This window comes from Chrysemys picta, chromosome 5, assembly GCF_011386835.1.
Source record: "Chrysemys picta bellii isolate R12L10 chromosome 5, ASM1138683v2, whole genome shotgun sequence".
NCBI lineage: Eukaryota > Metazoa > Chordata > Testudines > Emydidae > Chrysemys > Chrysemys picta.
In genome coordinates, this window is record NC_088795.1 from 42,898,168 (window position 1) to 42,918,247 (window position 20,080).

A 20,080-nucleotide genomic window follows, 5' to 3' on the forward strand; every position below is an offset into this window, starting at 1 on the left:
TTTAAAATACAGCCAGCTCTCCTGGACCCCTTTGCCCTTCATGTTATTCTCCCAGGGGATCCTGCCCATCTGTTCCCTGAGGGAGTCAAAGTCTGCTTTTCTGAAGTCCAGGGTCCGTATTCTGCTGCTCTCCTTTCTTCCTTGTGTCAGGATCCTGAACTCGACCATCTCATGGTCACTGCCTTCCCAGGTTCCCATCCACTTTTGCTTCCCCTACTAGTTCTTCCCTGTTTGTGAGCAGCAGGTCAAGAAAAGCTTTGCCCCTAGTTGGTTCCTCCAGCACTTGCACCAGGAAATTGTCCCCTACACTTTCCAAAAATTTCCTGGATTGTCTGTGCACTGCTGTATTGCTCTCCCAGCAGATATCAGGGTGATTAAATTCTCCCATGAGAACCAGGGCCTGCGATCTAGCAACTTCTGCTAGTTGCCAGAAGAAAGCCTCGTCCACCTCATCCCCCTGGTCTGGTGGTCTATAGCAGACTCCAACCACGACATCACCCTTGTTGCTCCCACTTCTCAACTTTATCCAGAGACTCTCAGGTTTTTCTGCAGTATCATACCGGAGCTCTGAGCAGTCATACTCCTCTCTTACATACAACGCAACTCCCCCACCTTTTCTGCCCTGCCTGTCCTTCCTGAACAGTTTATATCCATCCATGACAGTACTCCAGTCATGTGAGTTATCCCACCAAGTCTCTGTTATTCCAATCACATCATAGTTCCCTGACTGTGCCAGGACTTCCAGTTCTCCCTGCTTGTTTCCCAGGCTTCTTGCATTTGTGTATAGGCACTTAAGATAACTCATCGATCGTCCCTCTTTCTCAGCATGAGACAGGAGTCCTCCCCTCTTGCGCTCTCCTGCTTGTGCTTCCTCCCAGGATCCCATTTCCCCACTTACCTCAGGGCTTTGGTCTCCTTCCCCCGGTGAACCTAGTTTAAAGCCCTCCTCACTAGGTTAGCCAGCCTGCTGGCGAAGATGCTCTTCCCTCTCTTCGTTAGGTGGAGCCCGTCTCTGCCTAGCACTCCTTCTTCTTGGAACACCATCCCATGGTCGAAGAATCCAAAGCCTTCTCTCCGACACCACCTGCGTAGCCATTCGTTGACTTCCACGATTCGACGGTCTCTACCCCGGCCTTTTCCTTGCACAGGGAGGATGGACGAGAACACCACTTGCGCCTCAAACTCCTTTATCCTTCTTCCCAGAGCCACGTAGTCTGCAGTGATCCGCTCAAGGTCATTCTTGGCAATATCATTGGTGCCCACGTGGAGAAGCAGGAAGGGGTAGCGATCCGAGGGCTTGATGAGTCTCGGCAGTCTCTCCGTCACATCGTGTATCCTAGCTCCTGGCAAGCAGCAGACCTCTCGGTTTTCCCGGTCAGGGCGGCAGATAGATGACTCAGTCCCCCTGAGGAGGGAGTCCCCGACCACCACCACCCTCCTCCTCCTCTTGGGAGTGGTGGTCGTGGAACCCCCATCCCTAGGACAGTGCATCTTTTGCCTTCCAATCGGTGGAGTCTCCTTCTGCTCCCTTCCCTCAGATGGGCCATCTAGTCCACTCTCCGCATTAGCGCCTGTAGAGAGAACATGGAAACGATTGCTCACCTGTATCTCCATTGCTGGTGCATGGACGCTCCTCTTTCTTCTTCTGGAGGTCACATGCTGCCAAACCTCCTCACAATCCTTCTGTCCCTGCTGCGCCTGCTCTGAATCTTCAGAACATTGTGGCCGTAGAAGCATCTCCTGACGTCTGTCCAGGAAATCTTCATTTTCCCTTATGCAACGCAGAGTCGATACTTGTTTCTCCAGCCCTCGAACCTTCTCCTCCAATATGGAGACCAGCTTGCACTTTGTACAGACAAAGTCGCTTCTGTCCTGCGGAAGAAAGACAAACATGGCACAACCTGTGCAGGTTACAACAGCTGATCGCTCACCTTCCATATCACCGTCCTCTTAGAAGCTTCCTCAACTGTTGCAGGAACTACTCCTATATAGTATATAGCTTCTTCCATTTGCTTTTTGTCCTTCCCCATCTCCCACTTTTCTTACATTTATTGCAAAAAAAAAAAGACTTCAGAGGCATCTTTTTTTTTTTTTTTTTTTTTTTTTTTATCAAGTCAAAACAGATATCAGATTATTTGGAAATTAAATGAAAATACTGTTGGTAGTGGGTTGTTTTTTTTTTTTTTTTTTGGTCTGGCCTGGATTGCTGAGGGATCCAAAATCCACATTAAGATACCCTTTCAGTTCCCATACTAAATTTTTTAGGGCCTTATTGACTTCAGTGATCTTTCAGAGGATAGTAGGAGTGTGAGGTCTGTGTCTTTCTGCACAGAGTTAGAAGCAGTGAGTATAAAAATCTTGTGGATGTTAACTGCAGGTTTCCCTTAATTTCCTGCATAAAGTTTTGGCAGCTCAAATAGGCCTCTATATAAGGCTACAGGGAGGGGATATTTCCTATTAGTAAAGACCAATGGATCTTCTTTCTAAGGATAGTCTTTTTGGGGACATTCTGAACACCACACTTTCAAAACTCTCTCTTAACAAATAAAAGCACTACTTAGCTCTTGTATAGAGCTCTTCATCTATAGAACCACTTTTCAGATGGGGAAACTAAAGAATGGAAAGGTGAAGAGAGTTGAGTAAGGCCGCACAGCAGGATAATGTGAGTGTGGCTAAAACATAAGTCTTATGATTTCCAGTCCAATACCCTGCTACTGCATGGTGGTGCCTCCGACTTCATAGACTTGTAGACTCTTTAAGGTCAAAGGGACCATCATGATCATCTAGTCTGACCTTCTGCACATTGCAGGCCACAGAACTCACCCACCCACTCCTGCAATAGACCCATAATCTCTGTCTGAGTCACTGAATTACCATATATACTTGTTCATAAGCCGGATTTTTTTAGTAAAAAAGGGAAGCACCAGAGAAGGGGGTCCGCTTATGAACGGGTATAGAGAGGGAGAGGTGGGACACAGCCCCTCTTCCTAACAGAGGGAGCAAGGAGAGGCAGCACAGCCAGAAGGGAAGAAGCGGGGCCAGAGTCTCTCCGCTTCTGGCCACGCTGCTCTCCCCCACAGCTTCCGAAGCAGCTGCAGCTCTGGGGCTTGCAGGTTGCAGCCATGCTGCTCGGCCCCGCCCCCCAGAGCAGGCTGTGGCTGCGCTGCCCGGGCGCCAGAGCATGCTGCGGCTGTGCCATCCGGCCCAGCCCACTGGAACATGCTGCGGCCGCGCTGCCTGGTCTGGCCCGCCGGAGCAGGCTCGGCCGCGCTTCCCAGCTTGCCGGAGAAGCTCCAGCCAGGCCAGAGACATCCTCTCCAGATAAAGTGGGAAGAGATGAGATGGGGAGAGTGTGGGAATCCTGGGCTAGGGGTGGGGTCATGTGGGTGGTGGTCACAGGGGTAATTCCCCTGACCCCCAGCTTCCACCCTCCCACCCCCCAAATTTCCCGGCCCGTCAGGGTAAGCAGCTGGCGCACCGGGACACTTTGTTTACTTAGGTTTACCTCCGTGCCTGCAGACCCTCAAGGTAAACAAACCATTTTTGTGGGATTCCCGCCCCCACCCTACCTCTCCACCACACACACACACACACACACAGTTTTTCAATATTTCTGAAGGGGAATTTTTTTTTTTTTTTAATTTTGGGTCATTTTGATCTGAATTAAAATATTTTGGTTTGTTGAACTGACCTGAAACAATTTTTTGGGGTCAGCTCAATATTAAACTTCATTTCCCTATTCTAGTGAATTGTCCCATGGGGATTATAGTTCATATTCCCATGTTCTCCTTTGGGCTGCGTTCTCTGATATGATTATATTGCCCAACATGCAACATTATCTTTCCTGGGACTCAGCAGCATAGTGCCTCATGGTAGTCATGTATATGGAGGTGCATCATGGAAGATGTAGTCTGGCCAGGGAGCCTGGCCTATAAGGAGGATGGAGGCATCAGGCTCCTGAACTACAGCTCACATGAGGCAATGTGCTACAATAGGAAAATGCAGTTTAATGTTGAGCTGACTCAAAAAAAAAAAATGTTTCATGTTAGTTCAGCAAACCGAAAAAAAGCATTTATTCATTTCTGAATTGAAAATGTTCTGAACTCTGCATCCTGTGAAAAATTAAGGTATTTAAACTTTCTCCAATTTCGGACAAAAACAAATGTTGAAATATAGAAATTTCCTGTGGAACGGAAATTCTTTTGCTCAGCTCTAATGGGAACAATGCTGTCCTCCTGAACTTGATACCAGGGGCTCAGTTCATGTCCCAAAAGTTCCAGCACATGATGATTCTTCATCTGATGAGTTGTAAAGTGCTATGTGTGTATTATTACTACTTACTCTTTTGGGGTTAGAAGAAGGGCTCTAGTTTGCTATCTGAACAAATACATAAGCATGTGTAAATTGTGAGGTTTTTAACACCATTTTAAAATCTAACTTGTTTTTCTATTTGTTTGTCTCATTAGGAAGATGGTGCAGGGCAACTTTTGGTACTGGGTGCTACAAACCGTCCGCATGCACTGGATGCAGCGTTACGCAGACCTGGGCGTTTTGATAAAGAGATAGAAATCGGGGTCCCCAATGCCCAAGACCGATTCGACATCCTCAGAAAACTTCTTAATAAGGTTCCTCATCTGTTGACAACAACAGAGTTGGTGCAGCTGGCTGATAGTGCCCATGGCTATGTGGGAGCAGACTTGGCAGCCTTGTGCAAAGAAGCAGGTAAGGTATGCTGCTAGTCCCACTGAGAGTTCACTTACTCTAAAAATCCACCAGACTGCTAATGGTACACACAGTACATCTCACAGAGTGACTCAAAACAATGAAATCTTTTCTCTGTTTTCATATTTTTGTAAAATTTTCTAACAAAATCCACAAAGGGCTTTAGAAAGTTAACAGACCATTGGGAAACTGGGGTAGTTAAGGGGGTTGGTAATGGGATCTGGAGCCTCTTGCTTTCCTGCCAACAGTGTGACTTTAGTCCAGGCTGTTTGCGACCAAAAGTTGTCGTCATCTCATGACTGTTCCCATGTGGCTCTTCTCAGCCCCTTTTTCACCATTGCCACTTTTGTTGTCTGGTCAAGGACTAAGTGGACATGAAGACTGAAATACTCTCTCCCCACTAGAGGGGAGTAGTATGAAAAATATTGGTTGTCTGCTGCCCTAGCCATATTGTTCTATGGACAAAGAGAGTCTCCACACTGCCAGATCTTTAACAGGCACTTAAAATATTTTTAAAAATAATAATTAAAAAAAAAAAAAGATGTTGACTGTCAGAATCCTCATGTCCTTTTTAGTTTAGTATATAAAAAGTCTCTTGTAAGCTGTTGGTCAGTGCATTGAATGGATTGTGACTGTTTCCAGGTATTCCTAAGAGCTTCTCTGCTCTTTCCTCAGTAAACAAAATTGTGAGGCACTAAGAGAGTTATCCTCACAATGCATTCTGGGTTGGATACACTGGGGAATGTTTAAAAGCAAACCTATTTCTGTTTTTAAAGAAAAATCATAGAAACTTTCAATTTTTCATTTTCAAAAACAAGGGTTTATAAAATTTAAATGTCAGGCTTTAAACTGCCCTTAGAGCATTTAAAAAAAAACACCCCATAATTATTGTCAGAACATGACTAATATTATACCTGCACCTTTTTATTCAACAGAGTTTTGCTAAAAGTAGTAATGGAATAGAGCACTGGATTCTATTCTGACCCATGCATTGTGAATGAAATTGTCTGTTAAGCTTGCAGAATTGTTATTATGGGGGATAATGCATAAACCAGAAAGATCTATACTTGATAATCAGAGTTTACAGGGCTGTCTGTCAAATATTCATCTGTTGATTTGTGTACAGATTAAATGAAGAAGATAAATATGGACGTTTGGTGTCATTTTAACAGAGTCACTTTGCAGGCTATAACCATGCTTTAAGCTCTGTTGTAAGCTAGCAGTCATTCTTTTTAAAACAAACAAAAAACTCACCATTCCCACTCCTCCTCTCCCCCCCTTCCTCCCCCCGGTTCTGATTTGAAAAATCTCAGTCTGAGACCCCCCCTCTGTGGACATTGAGGTCCACATTTCAAAGGTGTTTCAACCCAGTCTCTACTTGTGTACATGCAACTTTTCTCTCTGATCTTGGGCACTTATTTTGTGCATCTTTAAAGGATGATTACCTAGTCTTTTTAGATCTATGGATGGAACACGTGGCATAAATATAAAGTATCTTAATTATTATGCAGACCTCTATGCTTTTGTTGTTTTGTATTACAGTAGTAATACAAATAGAAACAATTTACCATTTTTTTTCCGTAAAAAATAAACATTGGATCTTTGTTATAATGATATTTGCAAATTGTTATCCTGGAGTGACCTCTGCTGGAAGAAGATGCAGTCCTGCCCTTGAAGCTGTTTGCAGGCTAGTTGTATTTTTCCTCAAAGAATTAAAAAAAAAAAAAAAAAAAAAAAAAGACTTTTTGGCTTAGAGACTTACAGGAAAGGAATTAAATACCTTTTTATATTTATTTTATTTATTTAACAGCAGTGTCTATTTTTCCTGATGATGAATTTTATCATTTTTGAATGTGTACTTTGCAAAGAAAAGTCATTAAGTATCTTTCTGAAGCTTGTAAAAATATATGGCATATTCATCACAGATACATAAAAGTGAGAGATGGAAATGATCTGCCTACATAGTATATAGCCTGCCCCGTTACCCGTGAAGACTTCTTCTGGTACATTTTCCAATGTTTTCTTTTGTCTTATTTTGAAGTCCCAAGCAATGGGCTTGTACCACTTCTCTTAGACTATTCCACAGTCTAGTACATCTTACTGTCCAGGAGTGTTTCCTGATATTCTGCCTATGTTTTTATAGATTAGTGTTATCCCATTATTTCTTGTTATGTCCCTGTATAACACATTAACTCTCCTTCCCTGGTGTTTACACACTTCAGATGTTTGTATGCTGTTATCATATCCCCCCATCACCTCATTCATTACTTAACCAAACTATAAATATTTAGCTATTTTAATCTTCTCATAAATAAGTCCTTCCAGTCTCCTGATAACGTTTGTTGTTTGTTCTCTGAACTCCCTCCAATTTGTCAAAAACCTTTTTGGTAATGTGGTGCTCAAAATTGAACTCAATATTTTGTGTATATTACAGCACAAAAAGCAGCATAAACATGAAGTTAAGATTGCTTAATGCATTTCTAAATAATCCAAACAGTTAAAAATCGGAGAATCCTCTGTTAAGGTTCTTTCACAATTTTAGAAATACATGCTACTTTCAGTCAATACACTTGCATATGACTACAAATAAAAAATGGGAATTCACATGACCACCTTAATTTTGACCACAAAAAATATAAATTCAATGTAGTAGTATTTATTATTTGTACTGAGATATTACCAAGAGGCGCCAGTTGAGAATCAGGGTCCCAGTGTTCTAGGCATGCTACATATACATTTACGATGGAAAGACAGTTGCTGCCCTAAAAATCTTTCATCTAAATATAATTATGTGCTCACAACAAGTTTAAGCTGCTTCTCGAGAACTCTTCATTCTTAACAATTGTATTGAAAACCTACATAATTTTATATGTATACTATTTTCATGAGCAGAAGGTAATCTGTTTATGATATGGTAACCCAGTGCTATTGTAGGCCAAGCTGTGCAACTGCACATATAGTTAAGGTTGCCTATGACATTTCATTATATGCCAGTTTTTTCTAATGGCTTGTTTACATGGGGACACTCAGGAAAATTAATCCAAATTAACTAATAGTGTGAATGGAAAGTGGATTAGTTAAAATGCATTAAACTCCTGCATGGACACCATCGTTTAGAATTAAAGTGGCCTTAGTTCAGTTTACTTTAATTCACTTGAATTATGAGATATTTAAACTTAATAAATTTTGGGTTCTTATTATTTGCCCTTCTGATTTTTGACCCTTTCAGATACATGGTGGGCACATTTTCAAGCTTTGCATCCAAGAGGGCTAGAAATGTACTTCAGTTTTTAAAAATTAAGCCTGAGATTATCACTAATCTCCAGGGTGGATTGATTTTAAATCAAGGTGATTTATATCATGATTCAAATCTCCAAGTTGAAAGACTAAACTAAAATCGATTATTTAAATTTTTCCATGTGTATTTCAGTTACCGTATATACTCATTCATAAGCCGAATTTTTTTAGTAAAAAAGGGTATAGAGAGGGAGCAGTGGGATGCAGCCCCTCCCCCCAACAGAGGGAGCAAGGAGAGGCAGCACAGCCAGCAGAGCCAGAAGGGAAGAGGCGGGGCCGGAGTCTCTCCGCTTCTGGCCACGCTGCTCTCCCCCCAGCCTCCAAAGCAGCTGCAGCTCTGGGGCTGGCAGGCTGCAGCCGTGCCGCTCATCCCATCCCCCAGAGCAGGCTGTGGCCGCACTGCCCGGCCTGCTGGAGCATGCTGCGGCCGTGCCGCCCAGCCTACTGGACCATGCTGCGGTCGTGCCGCCCGGTCTGGCCCGCTGGAGCAGGCTGCGGCCGGGCTGCCCAGCCTGCTGGAGCAGCTCCAGCCAGGTCAGAGACATCCTCCCCTGGCCCTCCCCAGATAAGGTGGGAAAGGATGGAATGGGGAGAGTGTGGGGGTCCTGGGCCAGAAGTAGTGTCATGTGGGGGGTGGTCACAGGGGTTATTCTCCTGACTCCCAGCTTCCCCCCCCCGCCCCCCAAAATTTCCCCACCATTTGCTGTCCCGGCCTGTCAGGGTAAGCAGCTGGCGTGCCGGGACACTTTGTTTACTTAGGTTTACCTCCGTGCCTGCGGACGCTCGAGGTAAACAAACCATCTCGGCCCACCAGCGGCTTATCCTGATGGCCCGGGAGCCAAAGTTTGCTGACCCCTGAATTATAGGGTTGGTTTATGAACAGGTTATAAAAATTTTCCATTTTTACTTCTCCATCTTGGGGGAGGGGATCGGCTTATAAACGAACTGGCTTATGATCAAGTATATATAGTATTTTCTAAAGAAAGGAGCATTCTCATTGGTTGAGAGAACCATGAAAACATGTTGATTTATAACTAAATAGAGCCTTTACACTAAATTTTATACATCTTTTTGCTGTTGCGGAACACTATAACTACAGGTATTTAAGTGATTTTAATATTTTTCAGATTCTTATTAATTGTAAATGTTTTAATATGTCAGGAAATGGTGAATGATGTATAGCTTACTTACTAGATAATTAACTTTTTGGTCATGATTTGTGTCAATCTGCATTAGTCTTGTATTTATCCTTGCTCCATGTTATGGAAAAAACACCAAATATCACGAGGCTCACAATAAAATCGTGTAAGGTGGCAGCACTCATCTCTGCACTTCTTAGACCTGATTGTTGAGCAAGGCCCACGTTAGGAGGCAGGCAAGTATTATTTATCCATTTTACAGATAAGGTAACTTAGGGCTTGTCTACACTGTCCTGCTGTGTGGACTATGGGGATTTGAATCGCAGAGTGCACCAAAATTTTGCTCTCTAGCTGGCCCATTTGGATGCTGATGGCGTGAACTAAAAGGTACCTCGTTTGTGTTAAGACAGTCTTCTTTCAAACAGGACTATGTTAATGTGCACTAGGTACCTTTTTAGTTCGTGTCAGCAATGTCTGCGTGGGGAAGTTAGAGTGCAATGTTTTGGCACGCTCTGCAATTCACACCCCACTGCAGTCTGCACTGCAGCACAGTGTCGATATCCTGAGAGGTTGCACGAGGTCACTTTTGCGCAGAGCTGGGACTAGAACATGGTCTATAACATGACAAGTCTCATTCACTTACATCAGGCACGTGGCCTTTCATAATAAATATGTCTGATCTATGTGCTTGGTTGTGTTATCTGTAATCACTAGAACCCCTCCCTCCCCATACACAAACCAGGCCCCTTAAGAGCCAGAAAGAGAAACCAGGATTCCTGATTCACTGTTCCTCTGTGTGGCAGTGGTTTTCAACCTGTGGTCTGTGAGCCCCCACTATGTCTATATTTCCAAAGAGGTCTGCATCTCCATTCAGAATTTGTTAGGGGTTCACAAATTGAAAACCACTGCTATCCTGTCTAGCAATTAGCTGTGTAAGCCATGGGCAAAGTATGCGTTGCATCCTCCTGTAATGGCTGATTCGCTTATAGTAAATATTGGAAAGACTTGGATTTATTTTAATCGTTATTGGATCAGGCCCTACGGCCTCAGGCTTGCAAGGAGCTTCAAGTGGCAAATCCCCATGGACTTCAGTGGGGAGCTCTGTGTTGTCTCAGGGGTCTATCTGCGCACAGCTCTTTGCAGGTTCTGGGCCTAATTCTGAACCCAGTTAACAAAGCCATGGTTTTGAGGCTAGAGGAGGTTTCTTGTGTCCTAAATTGCTTAGTAGACTACCTTTTTAGCATCAACAGCTGCGTTCTGAAGTGTTTTATCTCAAACAGACATGCTGTTTAGAAGATAGGCTGTGACATATCCTTGCATATAATGTCTGTTTGTATTCCCCTGGGATCATGCTGCCACTCTAATTAATTGGCCACACAGCCTTTTATTAATTCTCTAAAAATTTATAATGGTTTTAAATTAACAACAAAGATAAGCACTGCACTTTTTTGGAAAACGTATGAAATCTTAATTATGTAGCAGGGACATGAATGATATAAACTGTGCTGAATGTTAGAAGATGCTTAGCAACAAAGGTTTCCAAATATAGCAATTTATTATAAACTTATCCTTCTATGGTTGCCTGTAGCATTTCAACAGGGTGAATATAAATATAGCTTGATTTCTTCAAGAAGTGGATTCAGTCACATTGTTTACAGTGAAAGGAAGTATTTGCTTTGTAATTTTTAGAATTTATCTTGAACATCCTTGTTCATTACACATAATTTCAGTGTGCTGATATAAAACACTTGGACCCTGATAAGATAGCATCATCAGGAAAGGAAGAACAAATGCCCTTGTTTAAACAGTGGGCTTCTTGCAATAACATCTAATTGGTTGCAGTAACTTCCACGGTAACTCTGAGCCTTTTCTGAGGTAGAAGCACTAATTTTGTTTTACATCTGAAAGATTTATAAATTCGGCATTTTCTTTAATGTAACTGCACAGCATAGACAAGTGTCACTTTGCTTTGTGAAGTTGGGGGTTGTGTTGGTTCACTTCAGTTGAGCTTGACTGCTGTTTCCTGAAATGTTGTAGAAATAAGAAATCGGGTCAGATTCTCAGTGATGTAACTCACATAGCTCTACTGAAGCCAGTTGAGTTTACACCAGCAGCGGAGGCAGCCTTTCGTCTTTTAAATAAAACATGATTTTCAGAATAATTTAGTTTAGGAACCATAGTGCTCAGTCCTCTCATCTATTCTTTAAACTTCAGTGAACAATTCACTTATAATGCAGAATCTCTAGTATTTATTTTATGATCGCGAAATGAGCATGCAAGTTGCATTATTTGAGGAGTCTGTCTTTTTAGCATTTTTTGCCAGGCCCATGAAACTTTTAGCTGTTAACTCCCTCCATCACTGTCCCCTAGCCCAAACTCTGACTTATGTCCCATCTACCCTTCCTTCATCCCCTCCAGAGAAACCTGACTCTTGTCTGCCATGCTCATATCCCCTCTACATTAGGGTGAATGAACAATACAATTTCAGTTTTTATAAATAAATAGGAAGATCCTATGCCCCTGAGACCAAGGAATGTCCCTGTTTACAGGATCTTTTGTTTTGTCTTGGCTTTTGTAACTTGATCAGGCTGGCTATCTGAAGGAGCTGCTGACCCATTGAGCTGATGAAATTGACAGCAGGCTGGGTGAGCCTCCCTATATGCACTACAGGGACTATCCCCACATTTGTCATACTACAATACCGTCACCATGCCCTCCATGAGGCTTCCCAGTGAACATCCCCCTTGAACCAAGCCTTCTTCACACATACTCCTATTTATTGTAGGGAGTATTATTCTTTCTTTCTTCTTTTTTTTTTAATTTCCTGCTGTTGCTGATGCAAGTTCAACTCCATTGGTGTTAGCCACACCTGGTGCCCTAATGTAGACAAATCACTGGCTACCAATTCTGTTTTCAGCACCATGTTGATTAGACCCGTTCTTGAGTAGCTTGAGTCTGAGGAGCTACTTCTTTGCTTCCACTTTAGCTCTGCAATCTTGCAGCTAGGTGTTGCACCAACCATTTTAGAGGTGGTGTCGGACTGGATTGGAGTCCCTTTTGGGGCACATTAGTGCCATCTGGTGCTCTGCTTGGAGAAGTTACGTAATAAATGGCATTGTGTGGTTCCGCCTTTATTTTCTCTGAGAATCCAGATCAAATGTGCTCAAATGTCCAAGTAGAAATATGCTCCCCTCTCCCTCAGTTGTTAGCCTGGCAAACTCAGGATGAGATCTGAAAGCTGAGCTGTATTTTTTCTTTTTTCTTCTTTGCTCTTCTTCATCACCTGTAATAAATATTCTACAGTCCAAATAATGATGTAAATGAGAGATGGCCTGAGCCATGAAGTTCAGATACAAATCTGAACTTCACTGATGGTGTTCGGGCCTGGTGTTCTGTTTTGGGCTCATTGCTAGTATAAATGTTAAAATTATTACAAATATTTTGCCTGGTTTACATTGTTCAATGTAGTATGTATATGAGTTGAGTGCACTTGGAAGCTTAATTTTGTTAATGTGAGTAAATTGCCAGGGTGATGGAGTGGTTTTTTTGTGTGTGTGTGTTTTTTAAATAGGTTCCAAAGTTAGATTTTAGAGAGACATCGCCAGTTGCCACACTGGCTGGTTTGATCACTTATAAAAATGGAGGGAGCATATTATTTCTGCCTGATGATTTTGTTTTAACACAGCAACAGATAAACATTGGGCAGCTGCAAATAAGTTATTACTGAATAGTGTAGCCACATTCACATATAGAGATGGTCATGTGGGGAGATGGAAATGTTACAAACCTATTTATCTTTACAGGGTTATGTACCTTTTTCTGGGGTTATATGGAGTCAGGTCATCAAAAACAAAACTGAATCTGTATGAAACAGTGGAAGACATATATTTATTCAGAAATGACAAAACATAGAATTCTGAAACTTTTAAGTGATGAAATCCAAATATGATGTAGAGGTACAACTACAACTTTATTATTGGATTGTAATAATTTAGGTCCAAAAATTCTCTCTCTCCTATCTCTTCTCCTTCTCCTTCCCCTTCCCCCCCCCACTTCCAACCCCTTTATTTGAATGCACATTTCTGCAGCGTAGATAGTAATGTTACACTGAAAAGAGGATCACTTTTGCTTACGTAATACTTTATACATTAATTTACTGGGTAATGGTATCAAGTGAATCTTGTTATCATTTTCAGGGCTCATGAGTGTTTTTTTAAATCGCTGTAATGTCATGTAATTTCCAAATTAAATCACTAGCTCCAAATCTTGTTTTTTAAAGTGAAGCAAATAACATAATTTGCCCTCCTAACAGGTTATGTACAATTGCATGCTTGCTTTGCACGGATACACACAAAGCAGAATGGCTTTTTGTTGGCTCAGGCTGTAACATATGTTTTTGGGTTGTTTTTAAGAATGCTAATTCAGAGTGATTGCTTCTATGCAGAAATGGTTACATCTGGATGTTAAAGTGTGGCTAGAGGGAACATGTTTAAGACTGGATGGAATGTGTTGACCTTACATTTGTCTGTGAAATCACTTGTGTTCTGTTTTTCCGTTTCTTTTTTTTTAATTTTTTTAAATTAACATCTTGTGGAAAAGAGGAACAGGCAGAATTACTAATTAGTTTAAACTCTTTTTAGTTTTTCCAAGATTTCCTATTTAACCATCCCCTCACACACATTTTCTTTGTTATGTGCCAGATTCTGACACCTTTACGCCTGATGAATACTACCTTAAGTAGATTGTAAGCTCTTGACTCAGGGACCTTCTTTTTTGTTCTGTGTATGTGCTGAGCCTAACACAACAGGTAAAGTTAAGGCTCTTCTGTGATAAAGTGGCTCCATTGACTTTTTAATAGGACCATTCATGGAATAAGATGGCAGCCAATATGGCTAACAGTAGCAGACCCTGGCCCACTGTTATCCAGAAATCTGCCACTACATACAGATACTATGCTTTAGACAAAATCTGTACTCTTTAAGGCAGTGAATGGAGTTTTTATTGGTATACTTGTTGTTTAGAGTGGAGAGGGTATAAAAGACTGAATGTATTACTTCTCGGCCTTTTGGCTGAGGGGTGAAAACATTATCTAATGTATATTTTTGTAGGTTGTGGGTTTTTTTTTTTTTTTGTGTGTGTCCGGTTCTAGTTTTGTGCAATACTCTGATTTCTGTTCTGTGGATGGTATAGTGCAGGGGTAGGCAACCTATGGCACGTGTGCCGAAAGCGGCATGCGAGCTGATTTTCAGTGGCACTCTCACTGCCCGGGTCCTGGCCAGCAGTCGGGGGGGATCTGCATTTTAATTTAATTTTAAATGAAGCTTCTTAAACATTTTTTAAAAACTTATTTACTTTACATGCAACAATAGTTTAGTTCTATATTATAGACTTCTAGAAAGAGACCTTCTAAAAAGGGTAAAATGTATTACTGGCATGCGAAACCTTAAATTAGAGTGAATAAATGAAGACTCGGCACACCACTTCGGAAAGGTTGCCGACCCCTGGTATAGTGGTTATTCCAGCCAGGGCATTGGAACTGACCATTTTTGTAAAACTTTTCTGATAATTACTTAGTTTTGGATACAAAAGTTTAAAGTTAATTTTCAAGTAGTTGCACATTGGAATTGTAAACTTCTGTGTTACGTATAGTTGTGGGTTGAATGCTGGAGTAATTTATTTAAACCCTGTGCATGTCTCTGCCTTGATCAATTTCTCATTCTTGCCTACTTGTATTTATATGAGCAAAAAATAAAATGTATATGCACAAAATTATAGTTCATATTTTCTTCCAAGTATCACAAACTCCTCTACAAACTTTAATTAAGCATCACAGCACCCCGTTGAGGCAGGCAAACATTATTATTTTACGTACAGGGAAAATAAGTCATGGAGTTCGTAACTTGCCTCGTTTACACGTTGGCAGAGTCAGGAAAAGAACCTGGGAGTTCCATCTCAGGGTTTCCTTGCATTAGCCATAAGATATGCTACATGGTCCCTCAGTGATCAAAGAACATAGGTAGATCTAGAAACTGTCGGCCTGATCCAAAGCCCATTGAAGTCAATGGGAGTCTTTCAGTTGACTTAAGTGGATTTGGGATCAGACCCTACATACAAAAGGAAGACTATAAACATGTAACTTAATGCTAAATTCTCTATATACTTCTGTTCTTTTCTCTTTTTTCACTTTTTTTAATAGTAATTAATGCAGTAGTTGAAATTTTGAGTTACTCTTTTGAAAAGCATGTTCCTTAGTGAGGGAATCCTGCAGTGCCTGTGCTACAGTGACAGTACTCTTCACAATGTGCTTTGGGCCTTCAGGCCCCAATTAACCTGCACTGGTTTAGGGGACTATGGTGGCTGTGCCCTGGCATGACCCCTGTCCCTCACAGCATATTAGGCTTCTTATCCAGAACAGAATTATTCCCAGCTTCCTTAGAAACATAAAAATTGTGAACAAGTAGTCGTTATGCATTATAAATATCATGCCTCTGCTCCCAGATAACTCGAGGGAGGTGTGCTGAGCATTGTTGGGAAAAATGCTGTAATCAGCACACAGTGTTTTTGGACATAGTGAAATGTGCGTCCCCTGTTGTATTAATTTGGATGGAATAGATGGGCTAAAGGTGTTAACGTAACCCAGTCAGTGTCCAGCATTAAACAGTGTTAAACAAGGTATGGATTTGGTTTCCGGAGACCTCAGTTTGCAGTGCAAACAAGCCATTAAAAATCCTTTTAACCAAAGATAAAAAGAGAGAGAGAGTGAAACCATTTGAAATGTAAAGTATTAAGTAAGGCTTTCATTTTGATAACATCCCTTGTTCCCTTTCCCTTTAGCTGGAGAGAGTTTTTAGAAGGAAAATGCCCCTTGTTTGGCAGTCTCTTACCCCTGGTCTACACTGGGGGGCTGGGAGGGATCTATCTAAGATAAGTCGACGTATCTTAGATCGACTTAGAATCACTTACTTCGCGTCCTTGCGGAGCGGGATCGACGGCCGCCGCTCCCCCGTCGCCTTTGCTTCCGCCTCTCGCCGAGCTGGAGTTCAGCAGTCGACGGGAGAGCAATTGGGGATCGATTTATCGCATCTACACTACACGCGATAAATCGATCCCCGATAGATGGTTCGCTACCCGCCAATCCGGCGGGTAGTATAGACGTACCCCAGATGGTATTAAAGATGGTAATAACTGACCTTGTGGGGAAAAGAGAAGTTAGTTGAAATTGGCTGGAGCTGTTGTTGTGCTATTGCTCTTAAAGTCTGATCCTGTTTCCTCCTAAGTGATGACTGGGATTCAACTAGAGCTGATAGTGGTGGGGATGTCACCTGACTCCCTTTTCCTGGCCTGATCTGCTCTGGACATATTTGAGGATCGGGATCACGATGGCCTGGGCTCCCAGGAAACCGTGTGAGTGGCAGCCTTGATGGTGAAGCTTGCTCCAGTAGCCAATTTTTCTCTCTAAGAACCCACAAAGAGAGTGGTGGGCAGAATAGCCCATCCCCTCATTATTTTCCCCACCAATTATTCCTGGTTTCCCACCCACCAATTTTGGTTCACTGATTTCTGGTTTACTGGACATGTTGTTAACACAGTCCTTGAGTTATAGCAGGAAGCCTTTTTATTTGGACTAATTCAGTCTTTTTGTCTCCCTTTCCTACCTTTTCCCATCAACAGGTTATTGTGACATCGACGTACACTTACTTTTTACAGTTGTGATCACAATAAGGGTAAATTGGTAAGCCCAATTGTGACACCCCCCCCCAAATAATGTAACGAATGTGGGTGTAGTACGTCACAGCTTGCATCAGTTCAGTTGCAACCTGATTGACAGAGTCTCTATGCAATGTTGGAGTAAATGAATCTGTCTATCACTCAATGATATAGATTGGAGGACTTGTGCTACTAATAATAGTAGAGCCCAGGTTTTCCTGGATGTGATAGCTGACAGATTTTTTTCAAATAATTGCTGAACCAACAAGAGGTGATGCCATTTTAGATTTGGTATTGGTGAGTAGTGAGGGCCCCATAGAAGAACTGGTTGTAGGGGACAACCTTGACTGAAGCGATCAAGAGCTAATTCAGTTTAAACTAAATGGAAGGATAAACAAAATAGATCTGCGACTAGGGTCCTTGATTTCAAAAGGGCAAACTTAAAAAATTAAGAGAATTAACTTGGGACGTGGACTGGTCTGAAGAACTCAAGGATCTGAATGTGGAGGAGGCTTGGAATTACTTTAAGTCAAAGTTGCAGAAGCTATCTGTAGCCTGCATCCCAAGCAAGGAGAAAAAAAATTGCAGGGAGGGATTTCAGACCAACCTAGATGAGTAAGCATCTCACACAGGTGATTAAGAGAAAGCAGAAAGCCTACAAGGAATAGAAGATGGGATGTATCAGCAAAGAAAGCTACCTCTTGGAGCTCAGAATTGTAGAGATAAAATGAGAAATGCCAAAAGCCAAGCAGAGTTGAACCTTGCAAAGGAATTAAAACCAGTAGTAAAAGCTTCTATAGCCATATAAATAAAAAGAAAACAAGGAAAGAAGTGGGACTGCTAAGCATTGAGGATGGGGTGGAAATTGAAGATAATCTAGGCATGGCCCAACACCTAAACAAATGCTTTGCCTCAGTTTATAATAAGGGTAATGAAGAGCTTGGGGGTAGTGGCAGGGTGGCTAATGGGAATGAGTATAAAGAAGTAGAAATTACCACATCTGAGGTGGAAGTCAAATTCAGACATCTTAATGGGACTAAAGTGGGGGCCTGGATAATCTCCATCCAAGAATATTAAAGAAACTGGCAGATGAAACTCCCAATCACAATGATTTGTAATGAATCTGTAAACTTGGGGGTCGCACCCTAGGATGGGAGAATTGCTAATATGGTTTCTGTTTTTAAGAAAGGGGGAGGGGGGAAAAGTGATCCGTGAAACTACAGTCCTGTTAGTTTGACTGTATGGAACTGTATGCAAGTTCTTGGAATAAATTTTGAAAGGGAAAGTAGTTAAGGACACAAAGGTAAATGGTAATTGGGATAAAATAAAACATAGTTTTACAAAAAGTAGATCATGCCAGACCAACCTGATCTCCTTCTTTGAGAAGATAACTGATTTTTTTAAGAGAAAGGAAAGGCAGTAGATCTAACCTATCTGGATTTCAGTAATGCATTTGATACAGTTCCACATGGGGAAACTATTAGTTAAATTGGAGAAGATGTGATTAATATGAGAACTGAAAGGTGGATAAGGAACTGGTTAAAGGGGAGACTACAATAGTCATACTGAAAGGTGAACTCTCAAGGTTTATGCTTGCCAATGATTTTCCCATGCTGAAGGAATCCTCAGCAGCCTTTTTATGGCAACTTTGAAAGGAGCAAGGAGGGCTTAACCAGGACTAAGCACCTAGCTCCTTGTGTTTACTTCAAAAGGTCTGAGCACTAATTCAGTTTCCTCCCTTAAATCTCTGATGCTCAGGGATAAGCAAATCTTTGCCTTGCTGGGATACAATATTCTGTATAGTGAGCCAGGTTGGCTTGTCCCAATTAGCATCTGTGAAATGTGTATGTATTCTTGCTCCCAGACTATTGCACTGGGCAGCACAGCATGGGGAGGAGGTGACCAGCCCTCTGTGGAGAAAGAAGTGGTTCAGGACTATTTAGAAAAGCTGGACGAGCACAAGTCCATGGGGCCGGATGCGCTGCATCCGAGGGTGCTAAAGGAGTTAGTGGATGTGATTGCAGAGCCATTGGCCATTATCTTTGAAAACTCCTGGAGATGGGGGGAGGTCCCGGATGACTGGAAAAAGGCTAATGTAGTGCCCATCTTTAAAAAAGGGAAGGAGGAGGATCCGGGGAACTACAGGCCAGTCAGCCTCACCTCAGTCCCTGGAAAAATCATGGAGCAGGTCCTCATGGAATCAATTGTGAAGCACTTAGAGGAGAGGAAAGTGATCAGGACCAGTCAGCATGGATTCACCGAGGGCAAGTCATGCCTGACTAACCTGATTGCCTTCTATGAGGAGATAACTGGCTCTGTGGATGAGGGGAAAGCAGTGACCGTGTTATTCCTTGCCTTTAGCAAAGCTTTTGATACGGTCTCTCACAGTATTCTTGCCGGCAAGTTAAAGTAGTATGGGCTGGATGAATGGACTATAAGATGGATAGAAAGCTGGCTAAATCGTTGGGCTCAAGGGATAGTGATCAGTGGCTTCATGTCTAGTTGGCAGCCGGTATCAAGCGGAGTGCCCTAAGAGTGGGTCCTTGGACCGGTTTTGTTCAGTATCTTCATTAATGATCTAGAGGACGGCGTGGACTGCACCCTCAGCAAGTTTGCAGATGACACTAAACTGGTGTTAAATATGTTAAATACGCTGGAGGGTAGGGATAGGAATACAGAGGGACCTAGACAAATTGGAGGATTGGGCCAGAATAAATCTGAGGAGGTTCAACAAGGACAAGTGCAGAGTCCTGCACTTAGGACGGAAGCATCCCATGCACTGCTATAGACTAGGGACCGGGTGGCTAGGCAGCAGTTCTGCAGAAAAGGACCTAGGGGTTACAGTGGATGAGAAGCTGGATATGAGTCGACAGTGTGCCCTTGTTGCCAACAAGGCTAACGGCATTTTGGGCTGTATAAATAGGGGCATTGCCAGTAGATCGAGGGACGTGATCATTCCCCTCTATTCGACATTGGTGAGACCTCATCTGGAGTACTGTGTCCAGTTTTGGTCCCCACACTACAAGAAGTATCGGGAAAAATTGGAAAGAGTCCAGCGGAGGGCAACAAAAATGACTACGGGCCTGGAGCACATGACTTCTGAGGAGAGGCTGAGGGAACTGGGATTGTTTAGTCTGCAGAAGAGAAGAATGGGGGGGGATTTGATAGCTGCTTTCAACTACCTGAAAGGGGGATCCAAAGAGGATGGATCTAGA

At 42.4% G+C, this 20,080-nt stretch overlaps 1 protein-coding gene across 8 annotated transcripts in view; it reads left to right on the forward strand.

The window, feature by feature from the left end:
* The window catches only part of AFG2A (AFG2 AAA ATPase homolog A), a 292,859-nt gene that overhangs the window by 18,216 nt on the left and 254,563 nt on the right, over nt 1–20,080 (forward strand). For all 8 annotated transcript variants that reach the window (XR_010601332.1, XM_005290348.5, XM_065596351.1 and 5 more), the window contains exon 9: nt 4,467–4,722. Coding sequence is in view for 7 of the 8 variants with exons in the window: in XM_005290348.5 (XP_005290405.2) it covers nt 4,467–4,722 (256 nt within the window). In the remaining variant the exon portion in view is untranslated. The remainder of the gene's footprint in view (nt 1–4,466; nt 4,723–20,080) is intronic.